The 27,283-nt window shown below is 34.5% G+C and overlaps 1 protein-coding gene across 1 annotated transcript in view; it reads right to left on the reverse strand.

The window, feature by feature from the left end:
- LOC145679015 (fatty acid synthase-like) overlaps positions 1 to 27,283 on the reverse strand; it is a 175,776-nt gene that overhangs the window by 50,924 nt on the left and 97,569 nt on the right. Inside the window, exons 23-26 of the mRNA XM_081749615.1 lie at positions 25,007 to 25,206; positions 19,979 to 20,209; positions 11,237 to 11,363; positions 2,642 to 2,818 (exon numbers count right to left, since the gene is read on the reverse strand). Of these exons, the coding sequence (XP_081605741.1) occupies positions 2,642 to 2,818; positions 11,237 to 11,363; positions 19,979 to 20,209; positions 25,007 to 25,206 (735 nt within the window). The remainder of the gene's footprint in view (positions 1 to 2,641; positions 2,819 to 11,236; positions 11,364 to 19,978; positions 20,210 to 25,006; positions 25,207 to 27,283) is intronic.

A 27,283-nucleotide genomic window follows, 5' to 3' on the forward strand; every position in this document is an offset into this window, starting at 1 on the left:
CCATACATTAAGACCGATGCATGTGAACTCATGGTATGATGTAATCATACTATACAGTGGAGATAGGTTAAATATTTATTTGCTGAATATCGAGCATATTTTTTGTGATATGATTTATAATTACAAGAAACAGTATGAAATAATTAGGATATAATCTGAACGAGCGAAATGAACTACTGAACTAAGGAAAAAAAGAGAGGAAATAACACGTTAATTCATAGTTGGATTTTTTCCAAATTCAACTTTATCTTAATTCATATTTCTTCGATATTCCTAAGTCTTATTGCTTTTCTTCCGATATTCCCTGATCATCAAGCGGAACAGCAATCTCATGAAGTTGTTCCTCAAAAATTGATGACAGGTATTGTTATAATGAATGATGGATATGATAGATCATTACAAGAAACAATATAAAATAATCAGAATATAATTTGAAACGAGCAAAATGAAAGTGGTGAATTAATGAAACAAGGGAGGAAATAACACGTTAATTCATAGTTGGATTTTTTCCAGATTCAACTTTATTCTAAGTCATATTTCTTCGATATTCCTAAGTCATATTGCTTTTCTTCCGATATTCCCTGATTATCAAGTGGAACAGCAATCTCATGAAGTTGTTACTCAAAAAATCGATTATAGATATCGTTTAATTGTCTTTCTTAACCCACACAGAGATCAGAAGTTCGAGACTTAACGGGCACGGATCTATAATGAATCCTTCAATTGCAAAGCAGTGATTAACGCATTTTGGTCATAATTGATTTAAACATTCATTATGTATATATATATATATATATATATATATATATATATATATATATATATATATATATATATATATATATATATATATATATATACATAAACAGTCTCAAAAGTTATCTAATTTATCATTCAGTATTTATTTATAGTATAGTCAAAATTTCCGGTCGCCAGGTCGCCATTGGCGACTAGAAATTTAGAGCTGGCGACCAATGCTCAGTAGGAATGGTTTCTGCCTAAACTCACAGGGCTGCGCAGTTTCTTTCGCATGAAAATAACTGTCACTAAGTGAGAGAAAACACGGAATGTGAAGTCTTCACAACGGACGTTGAATCAGACACTGAAAAAGGTTTACAGCGAAAACTTCATTACGCGATTCCCAAATTTGCTTCCAATTGTCACATTTTGTGCAGTTTTACCTGTGAGTACTGCCTCATTTAAGAGATGCTTCAGCAGTCCCATCAAAGTTAAGACTACCTACAGGAATTCACTGAAGGCTGACACATTGGATGATTTGCTGATAATTCCCATCGATGGCCTTTCACTTAAGGACTTTGATCCGAAAACTGCAGTCGACAACTGGTACTTAGCGTTATACAAAGGTGAATTCTTAACAAGTAAGGTAAGATATTTTTTAACATGCATATGAATCGTCCAATTCAAAATTGGTTACCCTGAATCTAATTGTCTGATTTTCAAATTTTATCCCCTGATGTATCTTTTTCTTTGTCAAACCAAAGACCTTGGGGGCGGGGGAGAAGGATATCTCATAATTTGTACGTCAGAGGGACTGGCGACCATCATTTTTGGATTGGCAAGCGTGTCTGACTTTGAAATTTTGCACCCTGTAGTATAGAATCAGATAATTAGTTCTTTAGCATAAAATGAAACAACATGTAAGAAAATAGAAAAAAGATAAAAGCATGATGATAGTTTATTTCAAACTTTGGAAAAAGTAGTGAAGGAATTAAGAAAACATGTTGTACCGCCTAATAAAGAGTATCGATTGCACAAAGACAAAATATAATGAAATTAAAATAAATGAAAATAAATGATCAGGTAACAAGAAGATATGGAGGGCACAGAGACTCAATGGTAGAGCGCTTGCCTCTGATGTCTAGGATCCCTGGTTCAATCCCAAGCCAAGTAAATTTCTGGTAGACAACATCGTGTCCTTGGATTTTCTCGGGTTACTCCCATTTCCTCCTACATTTTCATCCCATCAATTCTTCCATGATAATTTACGTGCCTTCAAGGTCCGTCTTCCTTAACCTAAAGGGCATAAAAGTGGGACGTTAAGGTTGGTTTAAAGGGACAAGTTTTGCCGATAGATGGCACTACTGTCTTCGTATCTCTCCCATGTATTTTTTTTTTTTATCTTTCACGAAAATTCATGATTTCTCTTACAAATTTCAACCTACAGACTTCAAATTTTTAGAAAAGGAACTTCAAAATCTGTCAAAGGCAATAGTCCGTGCCGATTTTTTTTATTTAAAATTTTCTTCATTGTTGAAATGGCTTGATTGTTGAAATGAATATCCAAACCTTTAACAATGGAATTGTTTCAACAATGAAGAAAATTCTAAATAAAAAATCGGCACGGATTGTTCCCTTTAATAGGTTATGAAGTTCCTTCTCTAAAAATTTGAAGTCTCTAGATTGAAATTTATAAAAGATATTGTAAATTTTCGTGAAAGGTAAAAAATACATGGGAGAGATACGAAGACTGTAGTGACATCTATCGGCAAAACTTGTCCCTTTACACTAACCTTAAACTAAGAAGTTTCTTAAACCCAAGAAACAAAGTGTTGAGCTAATTTCTATGGAAAAATTTCTCAAGTTAGAGCAATATACTTATATATATTTCAAACATACTTACAGTTAAATATACTGCTGAGACTGTTGCTGCATCTTCCAAACTCCAGTGGTCAGGAACATTGAAAATAAAATCCTTTTCTGCATCAACTTCCGTAGCTAATCCACGGAAAAACAGCATTCCCATAACTCGTTTTCCTCGGGGATCTCTCCCAGAGAATTCAAGTCCTAGATGACAGTCCTGATAAATAAATAAGTGGATTAAACACATATATGAATCGTCCAATTCCAACAGCAACATAGGACAAAAATTATAGGCCAACCTGGGTGCAGAAATCCACCATTTCGAAGTTATAGGCTACCGAAAACATGAAAAAATGAACTTTAAAAGTTCCACAGCTTCAAAACTATGGGATCTACCGTAGTCGGGTCAAGACTTCACTTAGGAGCTAATATATGCGCTATCCAAAACTTTATATTCCAGAATCCTGCTGTACTCGCGCAACAACTTTTATGGAGGTAGTTTGGCTAAGGGCATATAATTTGAAGTACTCACTAACTACAAAAATTTTTGCGGAAGTACCACAGGATTCTGAAACATTGATATTTGGATAGATCACATACTAGTTCCTAAGTGAAGTCTTGACCTGACTACGGTAGGTTCCATAGTATTGGAGCTATGGACTTTTGAAGTTCAGTTTTTCATGTTTTCGGCAGCCTATAACTCCGAAATAACGGATTTCTGCACTCAGGTCGGTCTATGCTTTTTTTTTATCTTAGCTTGTGTCAGGAATCACCTCCCAAACGTTGTCGGTGTTGTTTTGAAACATTCTGTAGATTCATCTTATACAGAGTGGCCCAAAAGTACGTATGCAGCCCTGTATTGATCAAGTATGACGTTTTAATTTACTAAGATGAGATATTTGCTCCAGTCTATTCCGAGTTCAAGAAATGAGTGAAAAGAAATTAAAAACAAATAATAAACTAAACTAATTCAAACTTGTATGGGCAACAATAAGTAAATTATATAAAATGTTATAGGCTGATCATTATGGGACTGTATACCTACTTTTGGACCACTGTATATGAGTTGAAGATTTCATAAAGGACACATCTTTATGAAAGTAAAGTTTACAGGAAAGCAGAATAATAAACTCTCGCAACAGTTAAAAAAAATTGTGGGTAATATGGACGAATATAAACGAAGCCCAGATCGATGTCTATCTGTGGTTCCGATGATGTGTAATAGCACCTAGATTACATTTTTTCAAGGTACGATAATGGCAAGGAAAACATTCATTTTTTTCGAATCCTACGAATTTCCTTTTCTTCCCACTCTCTCTCTCTCTCTCTCTCACAGGGGCCGCGGTGGCGGTAGAGTGTTTACCTTTGGTGCATGGAGTCCCTGATTCGGTCACATTTTGCGCCAAGGGAACTTTGTCGTGGACAAACATCGTGTGCGTGGGTTTCCTCGGGGTTCTCCCACTTTATTCATTCCACCATTTCATTCATTTCGCATCACCATCTCCTTTAGCCTACCCGGCATAATCGTGAGACGTAAAACTCAAAGATTTCATTTAACACACACACACTAACAAACAAATACACACACAAACACACACACACACACACACAGATATGAATGTGAGACGGGCGATATTATATACCTAGGGGGCACTTTTAAGAGTTTCTTGTTCCTGCCATCTTTTAAATTTTTACTATGAGCTATAGGTGGGGTGTTTCAGAACAACACCGACAACGTTTGGGAAGTGATTCCTGACACCAAGATAAGACAAAAAGTATAGACCAACCTGGGCGCACAAATGTTTTCTTTCGGAGTTATAGGCTGCCGAACACATGAAAAATTGAATTTTAAAGGTTCATAGCTCCGAAACTATAGGACCTACCGTAGTCGGGTCAAGACTTCACTCAGGAACTAATATGTGCACTATCCAAAATTACATGTTTCAGAATCCTAAGGTACTCACGCAGCAATTTTTGCAGAGGGAGTTTGGCTAAGGGCATATAACTTGAAGTACTCACCAACTTCTTCTATAAAAATTGTTGTGGAATTACTGCAGAATTCTGAAGCATGGAACTAATCTTCCTCGAAAGCTAATTTTGAAGGCTAATGACAAATCCGTTTAAAATAAAACACATACACACAAAATACACTGTGGATACTATTGAACTCAATTATTGTTATTTGATCTTATTTAATTGAAAGGCAGTAAAGTCCGCATTCAATTTCTAACAATCACAAATACTATAGTATTTCTTACAACTATTGTCCATTAATTCTGAAAAAAAATCTTATTTTTTTTCAAATGAAATATCATCCTCTTTCTCTGTAAAATAAAAGTGGAAACTTGATCTAAAAAATACAGAAAAGGAGACGTATTTGGGCCCGCTATACACTATAGAATTTCTAGAGTCAAAATCTCAACGTATATGGCATGAGATCGTATGTTATTTCCTATGTTCTGAACGATCCTATGAGATTTCTCTTGTGTAGAGCACGCTCTATTTCGGAAAGCAAATTCCTAAGATTTCGATTTAAGCGACATCAGAAAATTCTCTACGTTTGTTGTTAAACAAAATTCAAATATGTCCAATGGCGTTAATAGTAATAAATGGACTACAATACCGGTGAACAAGAGAAAGTCGAATAAATGTAATGACAGTATGCAGTTGTCAACCATCCCACTAAAAAAATCGATTTCTTGCCCTTGAAGCTGAAGCATTAAGTAACAAAAACAAACCAGCGGATAATTTTAGTCTTCTTTGTACAAAGAAGAATCGTATTCAAGACAAGCAAGTAAAGGGCCGATCATCAACAACGGGTTTTATTCGCAAATACGCCGACAGTCAAGAAAGAAGTGTAGCCTCTAGACTTTACCACCAAGAATATCAACAAGTCAACGAACTATAAAACCAGGTGTAACCTTCAAGGATGTTACTAGTACTGAAACTACTTACGAATGTGCTGATATGGGTGTAAAGGGCCTTGTAGTCTTTCTAGCAGGTACGAATGATATTGCGAACAATGAAGCCAATGTATTCCTACAAACACTAAGAAGACAACTACTAATGTTCTTATTACTACTAATGTTCTTAATACTATTAATGTTCTTATTACTTTTGTTATTTACTAATGTTCTTATTTTCACAGTACCTTATCGCTATGATTTACCCACGTGGTCAGGTGTTAATGAAGACGTGAAACGTGTGAATGAAGAAATCTACAAGCTTTCTAAACATTTTAAAAATGTCAGTGTAGTTGATCTAGCACGTAAGTAAGATTGGCAAAAGATTTCTTACTATGCATGGATTCCATCTTAACGCATTAGGTAAGATGTATGTAAGTAATGAAATATTGAATATTGCATGTAAAGTACAATCATATATGTGCAAGAGTAAAATAGTAATGGATTGGCATGAACAGGGAAATTTGTAGATGAACTTGTCTCCATTGTCATGCCAGAGTCAGTCTTACTATGGAGCCAGGTTAAACATTCTACCGTTGTACAACCTCTTGAATGTAATTTGCACGACTTTTCAAATAATGTAAAAAGCACCTGTACAGAACACAATAATTCAAAGCTTTTGTTTTTTTCATATTAATATTCAATCCATAAGAAATATGTTATCGGAACTAGATATATTCTTAAACGATTTTCCGTGTCATATACTCTGTATAAATGAACACTGGCTAGTAAATGATGAAACTAGTATATATATATGTAGCTACTAATTATAAATTAGCTGCCATTTATTGCAGAAAGCAATGATTCGTGGGTGAATTGCGATCTATCTAATACTAGGTACAGTAGTGGAATATAAAATACTCGACACGAGTATGTTTTGTATAGAAGGGGTAATTGAACTGACTGGTATCATGTTCAACAATATTAAGCTAATAGTTATTTCAATTTACCGTATCCCTGACTCAGATCTGAATGTATTTCTGATGGAGTGGGAAAAACTTACGAGTTCGATCGAAAGATATGAGGGTTATAAAGTTGTGGATATGAGTGACATAAATGTTAATGTCATAATTGACAATAATTATGTTTTCATATCTAGTGCTAAAAATAAATGTAAAGCTGTTTGGTCTGTAATAAAAAATGAAATAAGTATTGGAACTGTAAACGAACGTATGGGTATTACGCCTGACGAATTTAACAATTTCTTTGTAAATAACGTAAAACATGTAAGTAATAATGTCGATGGTAATAATGACCCAGGTATGCTAAATATGAGACAATCGGTATTAGTGGTATTTAACTGAACGCAACTTAGTATGGACGAAATATTAAAAATAGTGTTGAATATGAAAAACTCCCAATCCGAAGATTTCTATGATATATATACTGTAATACCGAAGCATATAATTGACATTTATATTTACACTTTATTATTGTCCATCCTTTAACGTACCTTGTAAATTGAACTTTATGTGAAGGAATATTTCCTGATTGTCTCAAAATTATCATTAATGCACCTGTATATAAAAAAGGTGACAAACAGACCCTAATAATTATAGACCGATTTAGTCTATAACGAAGAAAGTCAGTCTATAAACAACGAAGATATGACATATAATATATAAATTACGTCATCAAAATGGCGGTCACGAATACAATTTTACTGCTAAATATGACATTTCGTGCCAGTTTCCGTGAAGATAAAATGTGAGGATGATTTTTTATTTTATTTAGAGAAGCCTTTTGGTGTATAATTTGAATGGTGTCACTCACTGGTGCATGGTGTGTAGACATGATGACGTCATCAAAATGTTGGACAATTCGATTCAAGAAACAATAATTATCTCCGTTGTTTATGAATCTATTTCCTTTTCTCATAGCTCATTTTAAAGGAAATTAAGTTTTCAGTAATACAATATGTAAATACTTCCTCTAAAACTAAAGGTATAGAAGTTATTTGATAGTTTAACGAATTACTGAGTAATTATTTATTAAATATATTATGAGTTATAACAAAAGGAAATCTCAGAAAAATACCTGAGGTATGATGTGCAAGTGTTTGTATGGTGGAATGTCGTTCAATGGTAGTAACAGTGATAGCCAAATAGACATTATCTTTGTTGTTTATTAGACGACTCTTTTTTATTACTGCCTTATTTGCAAGTAAAATAAATTTCCTATGAAACGTTCCATACTACATTTTTTGAAAAATGAAGGTACTGGGACCGAGGGAACGGGGCTGCAATATTATTTGTAAAATGAGTTACTGGAGCAAACATCACGAGTTATATATATGTATTGTGCAAATGGAAAATGAAAGGTAGTACTTCTTTAGAAAAAACGCCAGTTTAACTATAGGTTTTACGTGATAATATGATAGATAAAAATAATTAACATAATGTAGTTACATTAATGTGATTGATTACTGCCTTGCACATTATCTCTAGTTGCAAATATCATCAATTTCCGAATCAAGCTCTTGTTTCATTAGATTATTATGCGACAAGTTTTCACAAAATTCCGCACTCGCTCCATACTCACACATTTCAATGCACAGCAATCTACAGTAAAGAGAATCTACATGGTGTGCCGCATTTGTTTCTTCAGCAAGTACATTTCACCAATTGAAGAATTTAATCTGGAGCGCATGGCACTTGACATGTATCTGGAATTATTTTGTCATTTTCTGCAGTCCATCCATGTTAAATTTCCAATGGAGTTGTTGGTTGAAAATTACAGTCTTGATTCCAAACTACAAATTAATAATTAACTCTCTTCATGGCAGGTATAAATAAACTCTTTGTTGGTGGCCACTTTTCCCAGCTTATCTGTTTATTCGAGAAGATATTCCATCGCAAATATTGAAGCTTGCAAATATTTGATTTTGTTTGGTAGAATTGGCAGATTATATTTTCTAAGGCTATTATCACTTCATCAGGAATAAAATCTTGATTGCCTAGTGAACAAAGAGCTAATAGCATATCTTCTGATGCAGAACAGAAAAGTTTCCAATATGAAATTTTCCCTTTTACTGACAAAATGTCTGTGCTTTCACATCCGGAAAGCGAATGAAATGTCGGAAGTGCAGAAGCTTTTAATACATCTAGAGCACTGAAATATATTTCCAGTCGAAATTATGTCTTTTGAATTGGGCACAAAACATAACAGCACTGGAAGTTCAATATATCTTCGTATGCTAAGAACTAAAATATCTGTATCTTGTGCAAAAATAAATAATTTAATCACCCCTCTTTTTTTGTAGACAGAATGGAGAACTATCTTCGTATCTAACTCTTCTTGAGTGCTACGTAGATGGTCCAATGAGCAATGCGTAGAAGAAACTTCTGAACACCATGAAAATACAAAATTTTTCTTCTTCGCCTTTGCACAATAAAGTCTTTTCGGAGCCAAGTATTGTGTTAGTTCATCATTTGTACCAACATGCTAAAGTATTTTCTGTATTGTAACATTTACTATGTTTGTGTTGTCGGTGATTTTGTATTGAGTAGGCATAGTTGAATTCCTTCTTTTTTGCTTTGTAGTATTTTTTATGGAGTTTTCTTGGTAAGTGTCGAAAACAAGATGAACTTGATCGCAGCTCCAATACTTCGTTTCAATATTTTTCATGAATACTTCTGCCAGATCTTCACAGTTTTTGATACCTTTGACTTTACTTTCGTCAAGTGATTGAAGTTCTGGTAAATACCATCTACGACTGCAACTGAAAAAAATATTTTTTCAGCTGAACTTGTTTCCGAATGGAGTTGATTTTGTTTTAAGACTACTGTTTGTTGTTATAGATCTCAAAATCTCAATCAGCTTACTTTCCCTGGAATATAGAATCATTGTACCGTCATAGTTAAAAAGGATCTCGGGACAGCTGATAACTCGTACATTCAAAACGTTTCATGACACGCTGTGATGTGCTTATAAGAAGTATTCGAGAAAATAGTGATCTATCTACCTTCAATTCTTTGATACTGTCGTCTTCCTTTACTTTTATTTTCCACTTAGCATTAGAACATAATTTAATTTATTCTTTTTAGTTGGATCCTATAAATTTATGGTACAAGTTGCAAATATCAACCTTTGATTTTTTAAATCTTCGTATAGTTTATTCGGAAAGAAACGAATGTTAATGTCACCTGCTTTTATATTTTCTGAGAAAACAGTCTTACTTGCAAACAGTCTATGTTTACTATATAAGAACTGCCATACGAAAAAGAATTTCCTATTTTTGAGCTATATGCAAATTAGTTTAAGACAATATCTTCCATGAATATTATTGTAATGCTCGTGCAGTTCTGCTTGATCCACACACCCAGGTAATTGCAAAGTCTCGTCAGAAATTCGTTTAAGTTCGGGTGTTGTTAGAAAATAACGTGCTAATGCTCTGGGGTTTTGAGTTATGACTACTAAATCAACTGTAACTTTCAAAGCTCTATTTTCTTGTTCAAGTGCTTCATCAGCAGCAAGAGCACAGAATGGAATGTTACTTTCCTTACAATCCAATTTCAATTTTTAAACTCTGCCCATATTTCCGGGCAGAATTACTTCACTGCAAGTATTTCTGTCAACATAGCGGAATAGTTATGCAAATCCAAGTCAAAAAAGTAACCAATGATTGATTCTACACATCTAAGGTGTTCTTCCTAGTCATCAATTCTTATTAATCATATTAATTCTAACAAATATTCAACCGTGATCATGTACTCTCTTGTATCAATTTAAATGTTGTGTTGTTTTGTTCTTGTATGCTGTCGAATTTCTTAATTTCTTCATATAACGTGCTTCTTCGAACAGTATCTAATAAACTTATTATCCCAGTGGCTGCTTTAACTCTTTAACATTCTTGACAATCTCTGAGCATGGATACTTCTTCAAGAACACCTCCAGATAATAGTCATATAAAACGATCACAGTACGCTGGTGTGCTGCTTCTGCTAGTCTATGTTTGTCCCTGATGATCTGCTACACAGTATTCCCATTATACCGGACTTCCAAGATTTCTGCAATGCCAGATGCATCTATAAATGTGCCAATAGTACGTAACAGTACCATACATATGTGAAACCTTTCCGGGCTGTAGAAAAAGAGTCGGCTGATAAATAACGACGATAATGTTTAGGGACAGTTTTTTGACTATAACTGTCACTACTATTGACCGAGAATCTATCATACAAAAACATTACGCATTATATCTCAGGTATTTTTGTGTGATTTTCTTTTGTTATAACTCATAATATAACATATTTAATAAATAATTGTTCGGTAATTCTATAATTTTATTAAATAACTCCGATACTTTAGTTTTAGAGGAAATAGTTACATATCGTATTAGTGAGAACTTAATTACCTTTAAAATGAGCTATGAGAAAAGAAAATAGGTCCATAAACAACGGAGGTAACTCCTGTAAATAGAATTGTCCGCCATTTTGATGACGTCATCATGTCTACACGCCACACACCAGCGAGTGACACCATCGAAATTATTCATCGAAGGCTCCTCTAAACAAAAAAGTCACCCTCTTGTCTTATCTTCACGAAATCTGCCACGGGGCATGTGCTCCCGTACTATCTAGTTTGATATTTTATATACGAGGAAAGTAAACTATAATCATCGAACATTTACAATAATTATCTATATCAATATAAAGAAATTCATTACTTACGTTATTTTCTCGAGAGAAATTTAGACCAATATCTTCTGGTGCAATCCTTCCAGAAGCAATCATTATGTCTCGGAAGTTCAATGCGGAGTAATAGACAGCGTAACGTTCCATATGCTTGGAAGTAGAGCTACCAATAAAGGAATGTCAAAAAATATATATTACATAAAATCATTTTTAATGGTCAAAATTTAGTCTGATTTAATTCGTAGACATTAAAAATTTTGATTTTTTTTAAATGTCAATATAGAACTGTAGCACTATATATATAAGATGTCACAAAGGTCCCCTGACATAGGGTAGCTCTGTTATTATCAGAGCTATACCAAAATGGAATAGGGGAAACCATTCCAAATATGTTTTCAATCTAAAGTGAAGGACTAAAAAAAATCGGACGAGCCGTTTGGGCTGTAAACTCTTTCTATGCCCAATGTTCAATGAAAATGAAACGTTGCCATTTACCTGAACCCACAACCTAATTGAATGAATTAACTGTCCGCTATGCTAACGTGTCGATGGCTAGCCTCCATTTCAAACATGCCCCCATTCATCATACTCTTACAACATTCGTCTACCCACCGTCCCGCTCTTCCCTCTCTAGCTCCAGGTAAATGACAACTTTGCATGTTCATTTAACTCGGGTGCATTGAGTGTACAGCCCAAATGACTCGCCCGATTTAAAAAAATCCTTCACTTTAGATTGAAAACAGGGTCTAGGTCAAAACCCCCACAGCCAAAACCCCCACACTCAAGAAATGTCAAAACCCCCACACAAACGGTCATAACCCCCACACAAATGGACAAATCTCCCAAACGCACGAACGGTCAAAACCCCCACAGCCAAAACCCCCACACTCAAGAAATGTCAAAACGCCCACACGATCGGTCATAACCCCCACACAAATGGACAAATCTCCCAAACGCACGAACGGTCAAAACCCCCACAGCCAAAACCCCCACACTCAAGAAATGTCAAAACGCCCACACAATCGGTCATAACCCCCACACAAATGGACAAAACAGCCACACATAGCAACGGTCATAATCCCCACATAAATGGACAAAACTTCCACAAAATCGGACAAATCCCCCACACTCTGAAATGATCGTCATTTCACGTCTTTATGACGCCCAAGAAGAATAGTTGCAACATCAGTTTAAGTGGAATAAAAAATGTTATTAAAAAGTACAAGGGCAATACATGAGTGTGGGGGTTTTGTCAATTTGTGTGGCAGTTCTGACAATTTCTGCGTGTGGGAGTTTTGTCCATTTGTGTGGGGGTTATGACCGATCGTGTGGGCGTTTTGACATTTCTTGAGTGTGGGGGTTTTGGCTGTGGGGGTTTTGACCGTTCGTGCGTTTGGGAGATTTGTCCATTTGTGTGGGGGTTATGACCGTTTGTGTGGGGGTTTTGACATTTCTTGAGTGTGGGGGTTTTGGCTGTGGGGGTTTTGACCGGTTCCCTGAAAACACTATATTTGGAAACGGTTTCCCCTCTTACATTTTATTTTGACTCTGATAATAACAGTTACCCTATGTCAGGGGACTTAAACTTAGCATTTGAATTTAGATAATCCATTACGTCACTTTAAGATGCTGTAAAATGTTGAAGTGCATATAGTTTATGATGTCAAGTTCAGTGATATGATGTGCAGTTCATAATGGATTGGTTTGTATTGTTGAGAATCTAAGAAACACATAAAAGAAAACGTAGGAAATGGAGGCCATATTATCACTGAACTTTAGCTATTCTCTTGTGAGACTGAAATAGAACCAGGGCCGTCGCGTAGGTGGGGCAATCGCCCCGAGTGCCTCAACCAGGGGGCGCCGGGACGACAAATCAATAAAATTCAAGGAATTCAGATTATGTTGGTAAATGATTTTTTTAAATAATGTTAATTCAGATATTTTAATAATGATCAGGCCACGGCTAAGTAAAATTTATTTATTTCATAAGGATGCAACAGACTTAATGCCCAATTGTAGCGTCGTGTACATACTTATCTAACATACTATTATACATACACTAGACATTATTTTAAAGCCCTCAAATGTTTTACTGTGCTGTCTCAAAGAGATTTAAGCGAAACAGCCGACTCACGTCCCACCATTGGCATTTCAAATAAAGCTTTGACGTGTTTGTTAACAATATACTTTTTGTTTTCAAAACGTTCTTTGAATAAAGTCCATGCTACGTCATAGTTCTCAGAAGAAATTTCCAAGGCTTGTATTACTTCAAGCGCCTCCCCACGTAGAGAACGCAAATAATGAAATCTTTGGACTGGCTGCAATGTGCTATTGTTATGTATTAATGCCTGAAACGTGTCATGGAACGACAACCACTCATCGTAGCTTCCAGAAAAGGTCGGAAGGTTTATCACCGGCAACCTAACTGATGGATTAGAAATGCTTGCTTCATTGTTTTCATTTTTCTTTGCACTAGAACTGTGTTGATTTATGAACACTTGCGCCTTAGCTGCTAAATCAAAATAAGTACGATCAAAATAATAATAATCAAAATAATAATCTCGAATTGCTCTCTTTCTTGCGTTTCCTGATCAATTTCTGATGAACCCTGTAACATTTCTATTTCGGATTGTATTGCATCAAATTTATCATAGCACTGTTTTATTTTCTCGTAACGTAACACTAACTGCGTAATATTCTGACTTCTGTAAAACTATCTACAAAAGGTTTAAAACGAATGAGTTTGGCCTTAATTTGACCTCTCTTGAAAACTAATTCTTTCATTCTGTCCATCATGCTTCACTCAAATTAAATACACTTTTAACACTTACGTTCTAAATGAGGCTTTGCTATTACAGGCTTATTTTATATAAGTAATACAAGGATAATATTACATTGAAATATGCACTCACTACCTACCTTGTTAACTGCACTGTTGAATCCTGATCCGGCCCGGAGGACCATTTGGTCGATGTAATCCTTGTGTATGCGCTGGTTTCTTAATAATTTTTCGGTTTTTTAATAATTATACATTATTTTCTGACAATTATTTTGAACGTGTTTTCGGATATACTAAATACTGTATATCTACTACATGAAATCTACTCATTTCGTTATATGAAGCACACATTCTCCGTCCACAGAGGAGACTTACGTAATATGTTAATTTATGCTTTTCTACAATAGAATATTCCAGTGTTTGCTTTCCTAGTCTTACCTATTGGAACACGTAATAACACTTTTGAAACTAATTCTGAACAGCCAATTGTACCGTTTAATAATTTATGTAAGAATAACAGATCAAACACCCATCTCGTTTTTTCCTAATGTTTGATAACGAAAGTTCGTTACTAAATCTTCATAGGGGACATACTTCTGGTAGAAACCGATTTTCTTGTATGCAAGTTTTTTTTTCGTTTTTTAAAATAAACTGTATATTTTCTATTGCATCAGAGTGTTTAGTGACATTTGGTATCCAAACAGTACAACAGTATTGTAACTTTGACCTCTCATACGAAAAATATAACCTTATAAATGTCGATTCTTTGTAGAAAAAATGTTGATTCTTTGTATAAATGTTGATTTTTTCTGTCTTATTCTATAAATTAAGCCTAGATTTCTATATGCACTACTCGTTGTTGCGTCATCATGTTGAGCAAAGATTAATTTGCTATAAAATATTACTCCTAGATCTTTGATAGTATTTGGGGTATACAAGGAAGTGCCACTTACTATATAGGTAAAGTTAATTGTATTTTCTTTCCTTGTGAAAGATACAGATTTACATTTGAACACATTCAGAACTTATTTATTCTTATCACACCATATTTGAACTCTCTGTAGATCCAGTTGAAGTTTCACGCACTCGTCAATTGAACTTACTTTGGAGTATAATTTTAGATCGTCGGCAAAAGGAACTTGAGAAGTTTTAATACACAGAGGAATATCATTAACAACAAGAAGAAACAACAGGGGACCTAGATTAGATTTTTGAGGAACTCCCGATAGAGTATTGAATTTGAAAATTACCGGTAAGGTAAAATATCGTCTAGGATTATTCAACTGGAACGCTCTCTCCAGCCCTCTGTGAAAAAAGTTTTTTTTTTTTAAATCTTGGAATTTATTATTTGTATCGTTGTCTGTATATTCTATGCTATTATCATGCTGATGTGTATCAAGTTCAAAATAAGCAAGAATAACACTCGATTTCAAGAATTCAAACCCATCTTTTTATAAATGTTTTATATGTTTTAACTACAAAAGCCATTCACTTTAAAAAATTGACATAAGACTAACTTCTTTTGTCTTACGTTATGATCTTACATTCCATATTTAAATCTAGGAGTACAGAATAAACTCCGGTTGTTTTTCATAACACACTGGGCAGGGGAGGCGCCTAGGAATTCTCGCCCCAGGCGCTTACAACCCACGCGACGGCCTTGAATAGAACCATTCTGTTATGAAGGAAAGCTATTATATACTATTTATATCCCAAAAGTAGCTTACTTCTATAATACATTCTAATCATAGATGCATTTCATTTCGGTTTGCAATGCATTTCTATGATACTGCGATGTAATATCGCTTAGAAAATGGCTATTATATATTGATTAATAAGAAAATATATTTTATGTTTCGTTTATTATTTTTCCCTTTCATTTCTTAGAATAGAGCTACATTTCTGATCTAAATATAAAAATGGTCATTTCATGAATCGGAAAGTCTAGCAAATATGTAATGTATTGTTATCATCACAACAATATACACTGAATTTTTTGTTATTAAATTCAAAACAGAAAAGATAATTTCAGTAAAATATTCAGCCGAAGGCAATGGTTCACGTAATAATCTCAATTTGCTATAAGTGACCTGCCAATGATGATAGAATACTTACACTGCAGCTGCTGATAATTCGAAAATCAACAAAATACGTTTATCAGAGGAACAATTGCTCAACAATTAAATTTATAACATAAAAAAAGCGTGCGACCGTTAATAGTAGAAGGAAATAGTGATACTGTCATATTGAAAGTGTTTAAGGTATGTTGTAGACAAGGATCTTATAAAATAGAGGATCTGTCCTTACAACAAAATCTTGAAGCCATACGTCACAGTTTCGCCACCCCTACTCTGCCCACTCCGCCCAATAGGATCGCAATGTTTTGAGCCCGGAAGTAGCCACTTAGACGATGGCAGAAACGAGAGTAGCCAATCAGACGTGCCGATGCTCTGTTGTTTTTTGGCTTCATCGATTTAATAGGATGAAGATACATATGGGCAGATCCTCTATTTATAACATCCTTGGTTGTAGATCATAAAAATTTCTCAAAGATGATTTAAAATCTATCTTGTATTCTGATTACAGTCTTGAATTTGATATCATAGTGACAATAGAGGTAAATTCGGAGAAGGGTGAAAGAACATTTTTTTTCTTAATATTTCTCAAGTTTTATAGTAATATCTCAATACTATAAAAATGAAAGTGACTATATTTCTGACTTTCCACCGCTTGAACCACCCGACCGATCTCGATCGAATTTTCAACATAGATGAGGTCCAGACCTCGGATGGTTTTTATCATATTACTTTGACAACTTAGGGGAGAGGAAAGGGAAAGATATTTTAAAATGTTTGAAAATGACCAATATTAGTGTGAAATCCATAGTTTTTGGGGTCGCTGAGATGAACAGTGACACGTCATATGCTATTTAAATCCAAATTCAGCCCCACAACTTGGTTGAAGGGGAGAGGGAGATATATACATATATATATATATATATATATATATATATATATATATATATATATATATATATATATATATATATAAATGATCGAAAATGACGGATATCATAGAGCGCTTGAGAAATAGTAAAAAGTGACTGACTAACGTAAAATATTACTAATTTTTCTTATTTTAACGCAGCGAAGTGGGTAATTGACTCTGGTTACAAATAAATAATGGTCAAAGAATATTACTTTTTGGACACCATCAATAACTGTTTAAATCACAAATATCTGGATCAAATTTCATTTATAATAGTGGTTCTGTAATGCTCTCGCAATTTAATTAATTTATCAGTTGGGGATAATATAATTCACAGAATTATTAAATCAAGTTCCATGAGTTAATAGGAAAGGTGTTAGTTTATAGATATAGATATGAAGTGCAATGAAGAAAAATATAAGGATTAAGGCTAACCGAGATTCAAAAATCAAATAATTAAAGAAAACAACAATAGAATATAGAAAACAACAATAACTATCTCCATAATAATATGCCTATTGATGTAGGGTTGCCATATTTCAAAAATGAAAAACCGGGAACGTATTAAATTACGAGAATCTGTGAAATGCTTAAAATGAAAAGAAGTGTCATATACTAATTTAATTTCTTCCATTAGATTGAATTGTTCAAGTATTACATAATCACATTTTTAGTCATTTTAGTAGACTTTTAGTAGACTTAGTTAAAGAAGCAGATGATTTACCCTCTCCCCTGGTAAGCAATATTTAAAAGAAAAAAATCCCAGATCTGTTATGTTTCGTGACTTTCTGAGTCTGTTTTAGCTCATTCAAGGTATGATACAGTATTTTCTTTCACACGTTTTATCTATTCGTGTTGTATTGTTTCTTTTTTCTTTTGTTTTTTTAAAGAACGGTTAATTCATTGGCTTCTATTTAAAAAAAAAATACTTCAACATTTTCCCATTGTTGCCTGTTCAGTTTTATTAATTAAAACAATATATTTTTCTTCTTGAATGGTCAACGGAAAATTACTAAAAATATCGGTAAGGGTTTATTGATAAAAATATTTCAGAACCAAGATGCAGATTGAAAGAGAGTACTAAAGATAGCACTGGTCTAATGAAACGAATGCTTTGTCCAATGTCAAAGTAGTTAAATCGTGAACTTAATTAAATCCATGTTTTAAGTATTCAAGTTTTTTCAACTTTTGAATTGCCATATTCAGAAGCTGGCCCGTAGCCAGCCCAAAAATGTAGGGTGGCGGTAAAAGTTAGTGGGCCCGATCCAACCATTGCAAGGCTACCATGAACATTTTAGGGGACAGTAAAAATTTAAGGAAGCCAGGTCCCCTAGACCCCCCGTGGATACGGGCCTACTCAAAAGTTGAAGAAAATAATTATATACCAAATCCTGTGATAAAAGCACACTATGATATTTCCTTCCTTTCTTCTTCGCTGAAATCCAGGACATTCAAGCATAACGAGAAATATTTTCGGGACGCCGCACAGTGATCGGAAACTTGGAAAAAGCGGACAAAAATAATTTATTTCGAAACAATGGAAGTAGACGACTTCTCTCTATTGTTCTATACGTAATTGTCCTTTCTAAATCGATTGCAACTACTGCGAAAGTGATTCGAAGAACCCCTGCTGCAATACGTGCAGTTATATATACTGGGTGGTCCAAAAATGTGGACACCTTCGCATAAATGTCAAATACTGCAAAATATAACCAAAGTAACAATATAGGGCAGTAATAAAGGTGAGGAGAAATTGGGGAGGACACAGAACAATGAAAGTCGCCATATTGAAATCCATCATCTTGAATCATACACAGCTCATAAATTGAAAACAACATGTTGACGCCTTATGTGAATTGGACATCGCTAGCAGGTACGAAGTTATGATAGGTGTTAATATGTATCCAAGAAGCGGTTACAGGTTTAATGTGCTCTGACTCTAATTGTATGTGCAGTTAATAAAAAGACGGTGTAAAACAAATGTGTATTCGGCCTTAGGATACAAAATTAAAGTTTGCGGTTTTGCACTCGCACCATCTTCGAAGAAACACTAATGCTTACTGGAATGTGATTTAGTTAAGGATTACGTTGTTTCTGTAAGATTAAAAGATTCAGTACAGAATCTTCTTATATACTACTGGACTGATGCATAATATACAGCAGCTCCACATGACTGATAGTTTATCAATGCAATATGTATGAGGCTTTCACTACAACTTTGATTCAGGTACGAAGGGCAATTCAAATTACGTACAAGACAATATGCCTTTTTACTTTGTAAGGCTCTGATAGTGGATCTCGATTACGACCACAACAACATTACTCTTCACGCATTTTCAAATGGGCTGAGTCCTTCAGCTGCACTTGGCTGCAGCTGCTTCTAATGCTCAATCTTTGTACTCCTCATGGTCAACTCAATAAACCTTATTTTGCAGATAAGCAAGTATAAGCTTAGACTGCAGAGCTGCTAACATAAGCGTAATGTAATTTTTCGATAACACTAAAAAAGTTATCATATAAATGACATGACAATGGATAACAAATAAAACTCTTCACTAGACACACAGTATTTGAGTCCAGTGTACTATTCAACCGTGTCATCGACCTCAGAAACGATATAAATGGTTAAAACATATGATATTGTTTTGTTCATTCTTTACTGATTTTTCGGAATTTTTATTTGTTCATGTTTACATACATTTTACGGACAGCGAAAATATTCCTATATCCTGAAACTCTGGGTTTGGAAGCAGGAGAGATACTTATAATCAAATATCAACACCGATTTCATAGGCGGCGGTTGACAAAAATTGATTTTTGACCGCTTTTTCCCACTATGCGCCGGGACGCAGATCTCGATTCCGTGATGGTCTCGGATTTTCCGGGATGAATGGCAACCCTACATTGACAACTCGAATTTAACAAAAATATTGACAAGTGAAAATTAAGTATCCATCTTTCAATAAGAAACACGAGTAACAAATGACACGGTAGCTAAATTGTATACTTACCGTTTAGGACCTTGTATCCAGGAAAGTGAAGACATATCTCCTCTTACTAAATTGTTAACATAAGCATTTTCAGTTTCCACTTTGGGATTGGGCTCCAAAGGTAGATGACGGAAACTACCCCACGTTTTCCTTTCATACACATTCATTACCAGATCTTTCGTCAATTGTTCCTTGTACAAAGGCTCAGAAAGAGAGAACTTGGGTGCTTTGTCATCACGGATGAAGAAACATCTAGAACAGAAAAAGCTTTATATATTTTTATTGTCCCTTGACCAAAAGTGGGATGGTGTTTGAACTTCAAGAACTTATTACCTATGAAATATTATAGTGTGTGAGCGTTTGGTTCCTGAATTATTTGGTCTTCGAAGTTAGGGTTGAACTCAGTTACACGATATTATTATACGATTGTCATACTATCGATAATAGTGATCCGATCTTGACCAAATTTGGCATGGTGATAGAATTCGTGTAGCTCAGTGTGTACATTAAACAAAGTTTAAGTAATTAAATATTTGACGTTTTTCGAAAGGCACTATTTCGAATTGTGAAAGTGCTGACATATTTATTATATCCAATCCCATAGATAGTTTTCAATAGAGGTGAAAGTCATAATGTCATTTAAAGCAATGTAGTATTTCCAATCGTTCTGAATATATGTTAAACATGGATATAGACTGTAAAGCTACTTAAATTATGAATTTGTAAGATAATTTTAAAATGATTATTACTTTCCTCTACTTCTATAACAGTAGTCTCGAACCGGCATGTCGCACAGTGGCATAGGATGTGTTGCGAAATGTTAAAATTTAAAACTCATGAAGGATTTAATAACTACTTAACCCTCGAAGGACACCATAGCATTATCATGACACAAAGTACACCGTGGGTCATATAAAATTACAAAATCTATGCATTTAAAAAACCCCAATGAATAAGAGTATGTACTGTGTGCTACTTTATTTTAGATTAGACTACAACATAGGTACATCACACCTATACATGTGAAATTTCTCATAGTTTTAAAACAGCTTTGAGTATTGAACACAAATATTGGGTTAATGGTTTACTATTAAATTTTCAGCAATCTACTAACTGGTGAACTACGGACGTATATCTATAATATTATAACCAAACATAACATGTAATTTTCCGAGTGGTTAAGTTAGGTTAGGTTATTGTTATAGATATAGCCTGGTAGGTCACCAGTTAGAAGAATATTGAATTTTCCTTTCATTAGTTATATTATTTGAATAGTCATACAAATGTTAATATTCTTTTCCACTCCAAATTATTTGAAACAGCTACATAAGTTTTGAAAATTTGGTTCTTTTTACAGTATTAGTGAAAAGTCACTTTATGTTTTTACAGTCGCCACAAATTCCAAAGCGAAGTTCAGCACATAAGCTGCGTAAGCATCTTGCATGTCCCTTTCTCTCCTTATTACGAGGACATAAAACACGCCGATCAAGTCCTCCACTTGGTGATCCCTTCACAGTTGGGATAATGCCTTTTCACACACTATTGCAGATATATCTTCAACTGTGAATCTTTTACTTATGATATGTTGCACTTCAGCCGCAAACATTTCGAAATTTAAAAAAAAAAAAACAAGAAGATTCAACAGTGCTATATTCGTACCACAAAGAACACCCTGGGGTTGTGTGTGACTCAGCTGCACTAAATAAACACAAATAATGAGCAGAACCAACAATTAAATATTTGTACCTAGGTACTTTGACCACTATTCAGGTGCTGAAGGTAAACAAATCGTGAACTATTTAGGTTAATTAGCGCCGACGCAGATACGTAAGTGATGGCCCTGCGTAGCGTAGTCACTAACGCTCTCGCCTTCGTTGCGAGCGGTCCCTGGTTCGATTCCCGGTGTCGAAAAGGTATAAAACGCTTTTCAGGCCAGCCACCCTGAATGAGGTTTTCCTGGGTTTTCCTCATTCACACTAGGCAAATGCCGGTGTGATACCTAACTTATAGGTCCCAGGCCGCTTCCTTCCTTCCCCAATCCTTTCTTCCTTCCCTTTCCCGGATAGTGTGCTCGCAGAGGGACGTCATCCCTCAACTGTGACGGGATAAATGGCCTTAGATGCTGAGAGCCCAGAAATGTAAACCCTAAATCCTAAATCCTAGATGCGTAAGTGAACACATATGGGTCGTCGGCGACCCCTGGGTATCTTTCCAGGGTTAAAATCAATTTTGGGACAGACTGCACCAGCCATCACCTCAGTAACAGCAACAATTCTCAGTACTACGTAGAGATACTACGTACTTTATAAGAACTTACAATCTTACACTATTATGGTTTCATTTATACTATTGTTAACAGAAAATCAAATAAGCATGTCGCGATGTATTGGGAGTTCAATATCGTGTATCCTCAGCCTGAAAAAAGGTTGGAAACTATTGTTGTGTATCATTAGAGCAACAAGTGTTGATTGTTGCAATCACAGTAAGTTCTCGGATTTACATTTTAAGTAGTATGGAAAATTTACCAGTGTTTACCACATCTCCGCAACAGTTTGAGATTTCAACTTTCTGCAAACAGAATTATGATTTTTATGTCTATTGAAAACTACCTAACACGATTGGATGTGATATTTATCTTAACAGTATTTTTTTTTTAAAACTAAAACCTTTAAAAAATAGTAAAATTTTAAAACCTGAGTAACTCCGTTCTTATTCGTTTGAAATATATCAAATCACGATCATGGTATTCGATGCTAGGATATTTAAATGTGCAATTCCCACATCCGTCACATTTGAGCTATTATTATTGCAGAGATCTCCAAAGTTTGGGTGTTTGTGATACTGTAACGTCCTTAATTTGATACACTAGATAATAAATATACTATGGTAAGTTCTCGAAAAAAGTGAAATGAAATGTTTCAGTTTTACGTCCCTCGGCTATACCGGCTAGGCTAAAGGAGACGGTAATGATGAAAAATAAATGCAGTGATGGAATGAATATTCACACGGTGTTTGTCCACAACAAAGCCCACTTGGCGTGAGCTGGCATCGAACCACGGACCACACGCAGTAGAGGTAAACGCTCTGACACTGAGCTATTGTGTCCCCATGTAAGTTCTGGAGTAATATGTAAGTTTAAAATATGTAATGGCATGAAAAAAAACTTTTGAGGAAGTGTAATTTTAGACTGAATTGGCAACACTGTTAATCTTGTGACACTGTAACTATATCAAAGGATTTTTCTCTATCTATATTTGCGTTGTACAACATGTTTTACTCTATTTACCTATTGGTTTAAAGATTACAACAGAGCTTCAAGATAGATGGATGATCCACCCCAATGTAGGTGTATAACTACACATTAGTATTTTTGGCGCATGTTAATAATAGCTGCTTATATTACAGATGTGAATTGCTTTTTTTTCTAAAAAAATAAAAATAATTTTGAATTTTGCAATATTGTAAATAGATTTTGTGATTACCTTCTTTTATTAGATAAAGTTATTGTCTGAAGCAGCTACAATAAACTCTTCTAAAGGCAATAAGGAGGATCATACGAAAGCTAGTATTTATAAATGAAGTATCTATGGTGGTAGTTGGAGCGGTAAGTATTAAATGCATGGGATATGGATAACCACCGTTAAATTCACTGTTACCCGTGAAATATTAACAAATTGACTCCATCAATAAACCCGGCCTATATCTCTCCCAGAGAGCAGAAAGGTGCTAAGCGCCATTCTTGATTTCCAACTAAGTGCATATCCTGCCTATCCATTTCATGTTTTATGTTATGCAGAAAGGAAACAATATGAAAGGTCTGCAGTGAAAACTGTATTCAAGAAGAAAGAAAGAATTGGAATTAATTATATTAGTGTTTCATTCTTTTTTATTCATCTCCTGAGAAATTTGCATTTTGGCGCTTAGCACCTTTCTGCTTTCTGGAGGCTATATAATCGTTCTAGTTGTCCGTTGCAAAAAAAGCAGAATTCAAAACTTCGATTTCGTCGAAGAGTTATTGTGCAGGGCCCACTAGCGTGATCGTAACAAATAAATAAATAAATTTAAGTGTATTAAAATTTTACTCTTTTCATATTCAGAACATATAATATCATCTAAAATTACCTTAAACTTAAGATTGAAATGTTTTTTTTTGGTTTGGTTTCATTCGATTTGATTTGGTCTGGTTTGATTCGATTACATTTGATTTGATTTGATTACATTTCGCTTCATTTCACTTAATTTAATTTAATTTAATTTCACTTTATTTCATTTCGTTTGATTTCATTTGATTTCAATTAATTTAATTTAATTTAATTTGAATTTATCGTCCTTTTTAGCAGCGAGGCTATATGAGATGTAGACCTACATCTTTAACTGAGATACGAACTACATGAGCTTCCACTGGGAATCGAACCCTGGTCTCCTGCTCCTAAGGTGCTTACGCTATCCACATAGCCACGAGGAAGCTCAATATTATGATTGTTAATATTAAATTAAATTATAATACCAGTCCTGAAGTACAAATAGAAATAACTAGTTTCTTAAACTGTTAAAAAATATTGAATTTTGTATTTATTCTAAAAAATTTAAATAAAAAATAAATATTCTAAAAAATTAGTGATAAATAAAATGAAATTTAAAATCCATCAATTTCGTTTAAAGATTAAGCTCCTATTAAGATGGGATTTCCAGTTTTTCAGTTCTCATTGGGTTGGTTTGCTATTTATCGTTCCTTTTCAGCACAGAAACGTATATTGCGTTGAAATTTTGAACGCTAATCAATCAGGAATCGAACTCGAGACCACATGCACCAAAGACGCTAGACTAGCTGGGATGGCAGTCCTCGTTGGATTATTTAATTTTTGTATAATAAAACCCACTTCGAAATCAGCTTGCTTCACTGCAGAGGGAAAATTGACTTCTTTTTCTTAAGAATAACAAACCTATTTTTATATAATACACTCTCACATATTAAACTATTTACCATTATTTATACATAACTATTTATTATACAACAAAATATAATAAGACACTTTCTAAACTTTTTACCTTATTTTCTTTCCATTAAGCTCTTGCCTGATGCAATTTACTAATCCCATAATTCCATTCAAAGGCTCATTTTCAGCAACGAGAATTATTCTTTCATCATCACTTAAATTTTCCTTCATTGCTAATTTCAGAGTTTCCAACCATTCAAAATTTTTGTCTGTGACTTGTACAACTTTCTTGATGTTCGAGGACTGTAACACCTAGATAATAACGAACAAAAAGATAAAATAAAACTTACTAATGATAAGCATGTATTGCACAGTACCTAAGGAGGAAATGTAGAATACGCAACATCCAAAAATATATAAAAGATGAAGATTAGGCCCATTCCTAGTTTATACAGTAAGATAATAGAAGTCAAAAAGTCATCATTTCTGGAGAAAGTATTCTCCAGAACATTGACTCCAACAAGAAAATCATTAAAGCTATTGATAACTAACGAGAAAAATCTGTTGCTATAATAAAGTTACAGAGATTTTCTTCATCCTAGCTTTCCTATATTCCTCTGCCTAACTGAACCCTCCATATTTAAAATCTTTTGTAAGTATTTGAACTTGGCTTGTGCTCTATGCTCATTTGCAGAAATTTTGGGTTCTTGGATCATAGCCGAGGATCAAACTAACGGTTTATTCGTTTATAAACCCTGGTTGCCAGGGTCAGGAGATGGTCGGTTGTATGATCAGTTAGATGGTTAATGGAGGATATCTGACAGACGGGCAATCCAAGGAACAACACGCTGCCCAACACCACCCACTCAGAACAAGAGAACATTTGGGATATGGGCAGTCCATCAGAAGCCAGTAGTCTAGCACCAGAGACTGTGTATTTTACTATGATCACGAACCAGAACACAGGACTTAAGGAACCAGGAACCAAACATTTTAGATTCGCTTACTCACTCACTACAGCATTCAACACTAGTTAATCAAGTTATGCATCAAGGTGTGCATATTCGCGATTTCACTTGTGTATCGGTGCTCACCTCCCGTTCTTTCGGGTGGGAAAAATCCCGCGGGCATTTCTGGTTCTGAATATTCATTATGGGCAAAACAGAGAAATTATCAAAATATAAACTAATTTCGTATTTTGATTTTGTTGTCAGGTCAGTGCAGATTTTAAGAATTCTCAGTGATTAAAAAACTGTCCCTATCGGGTCTTTCTAGCAAGGATCATTATCCTATTGCAGTGCGATTTCCAGTTTTTTCATACTACCAACCATGAAATCAGGAGATTCCAACATGGGGAAACCAGGAGGTATGTCTAATGAAAAGCTGAATTATAAATGTAGCTAAGACGCACGGAACAGTAATAGACTTAATATTTATGATATTTCTTCCCATTTCACACTAGGCCCGTATCCAAGGGGGGAATCTAGAGAGCCATCCCCCTAAATTTTTACTGGCCGCCTAAAATTTTCACGGTAGGCTTGCAATGAACCATAATATGGTGATGAATTATAATATGGTTGGATCGGGTCCCCCTAACTTCTACCGGCACCCCTACATTTTTGGGTTCCACACACTTAGGTAATTTGAAATTAATCTCTCATCATTTTTTTTAATGGTCGTATAAGTAACTTTTATGAAATGAAATCTTTAGTTTTACGTTTCACATGGTTATACCGTGTAGGCTAAAAGAGACAGTGAGAATGAGTGAAGTGGTAAAGTGAAGAAAGTGGGTAAGAAACAGGTGAACCCCGAGAAAACCAACGCAAAAGGTGTTTGTCCACCTCAAAGTTCAATTGACGTGAGCCGGGATCGAATCAGACCCTCGACCTGGGGTTCTCATCTAGAAAATAATTTATGACAGTGAAACTTCCGGTGAAGAGAAAAAAATAATCTCAGCAACATTCATTTTTAATAATCATCTGTCTCCATTCTACTAAACGGCAAAACGGTTGGACGTTAAACTAAAAATTTACTTTATTTTTTTAAAATTTTATTTTCGAAGGAAATAAATCTTAGATTTCATGCTTCCTTATAGTAAAGCAGCAGACTAAAATACATTATCACTAAAAGATGGATTTCTGCCCTTATGTTAATATAAAAATGATAACAAAATGCCGATTGTCAAAGGAGAGAGTTGTGTCTCTACCCTAAAGTAAATAAAGCGGAAAATATTTCCGGTAGCGATGTTTTTATTCAGAGAGATACGGTGAGCAACATTTCAGATTTCAATCAGAAGGTAATATAAAAATTTGCAACTCGAAAAGAACGAAGAATGAGCTTCCATTTAAAATAATTTATGGTTTTATTTAATTAAATAGTTTTGTTTAAC

Source organism: Thermobia domestica, chromosome 2, assembly GCF_964235325.1.
Source record: "Thermobia domestica chromosome 2, izTheDome1.hap1.1, whole genome shotgun sequence".
Taxonomy (NCBI): domain Eukaryota; kingdom Metazoa; phylum Arthropoda; class Insecta; order Zygentoma; family Lepismatidae; genus Thermobia; species Thermobia domestica.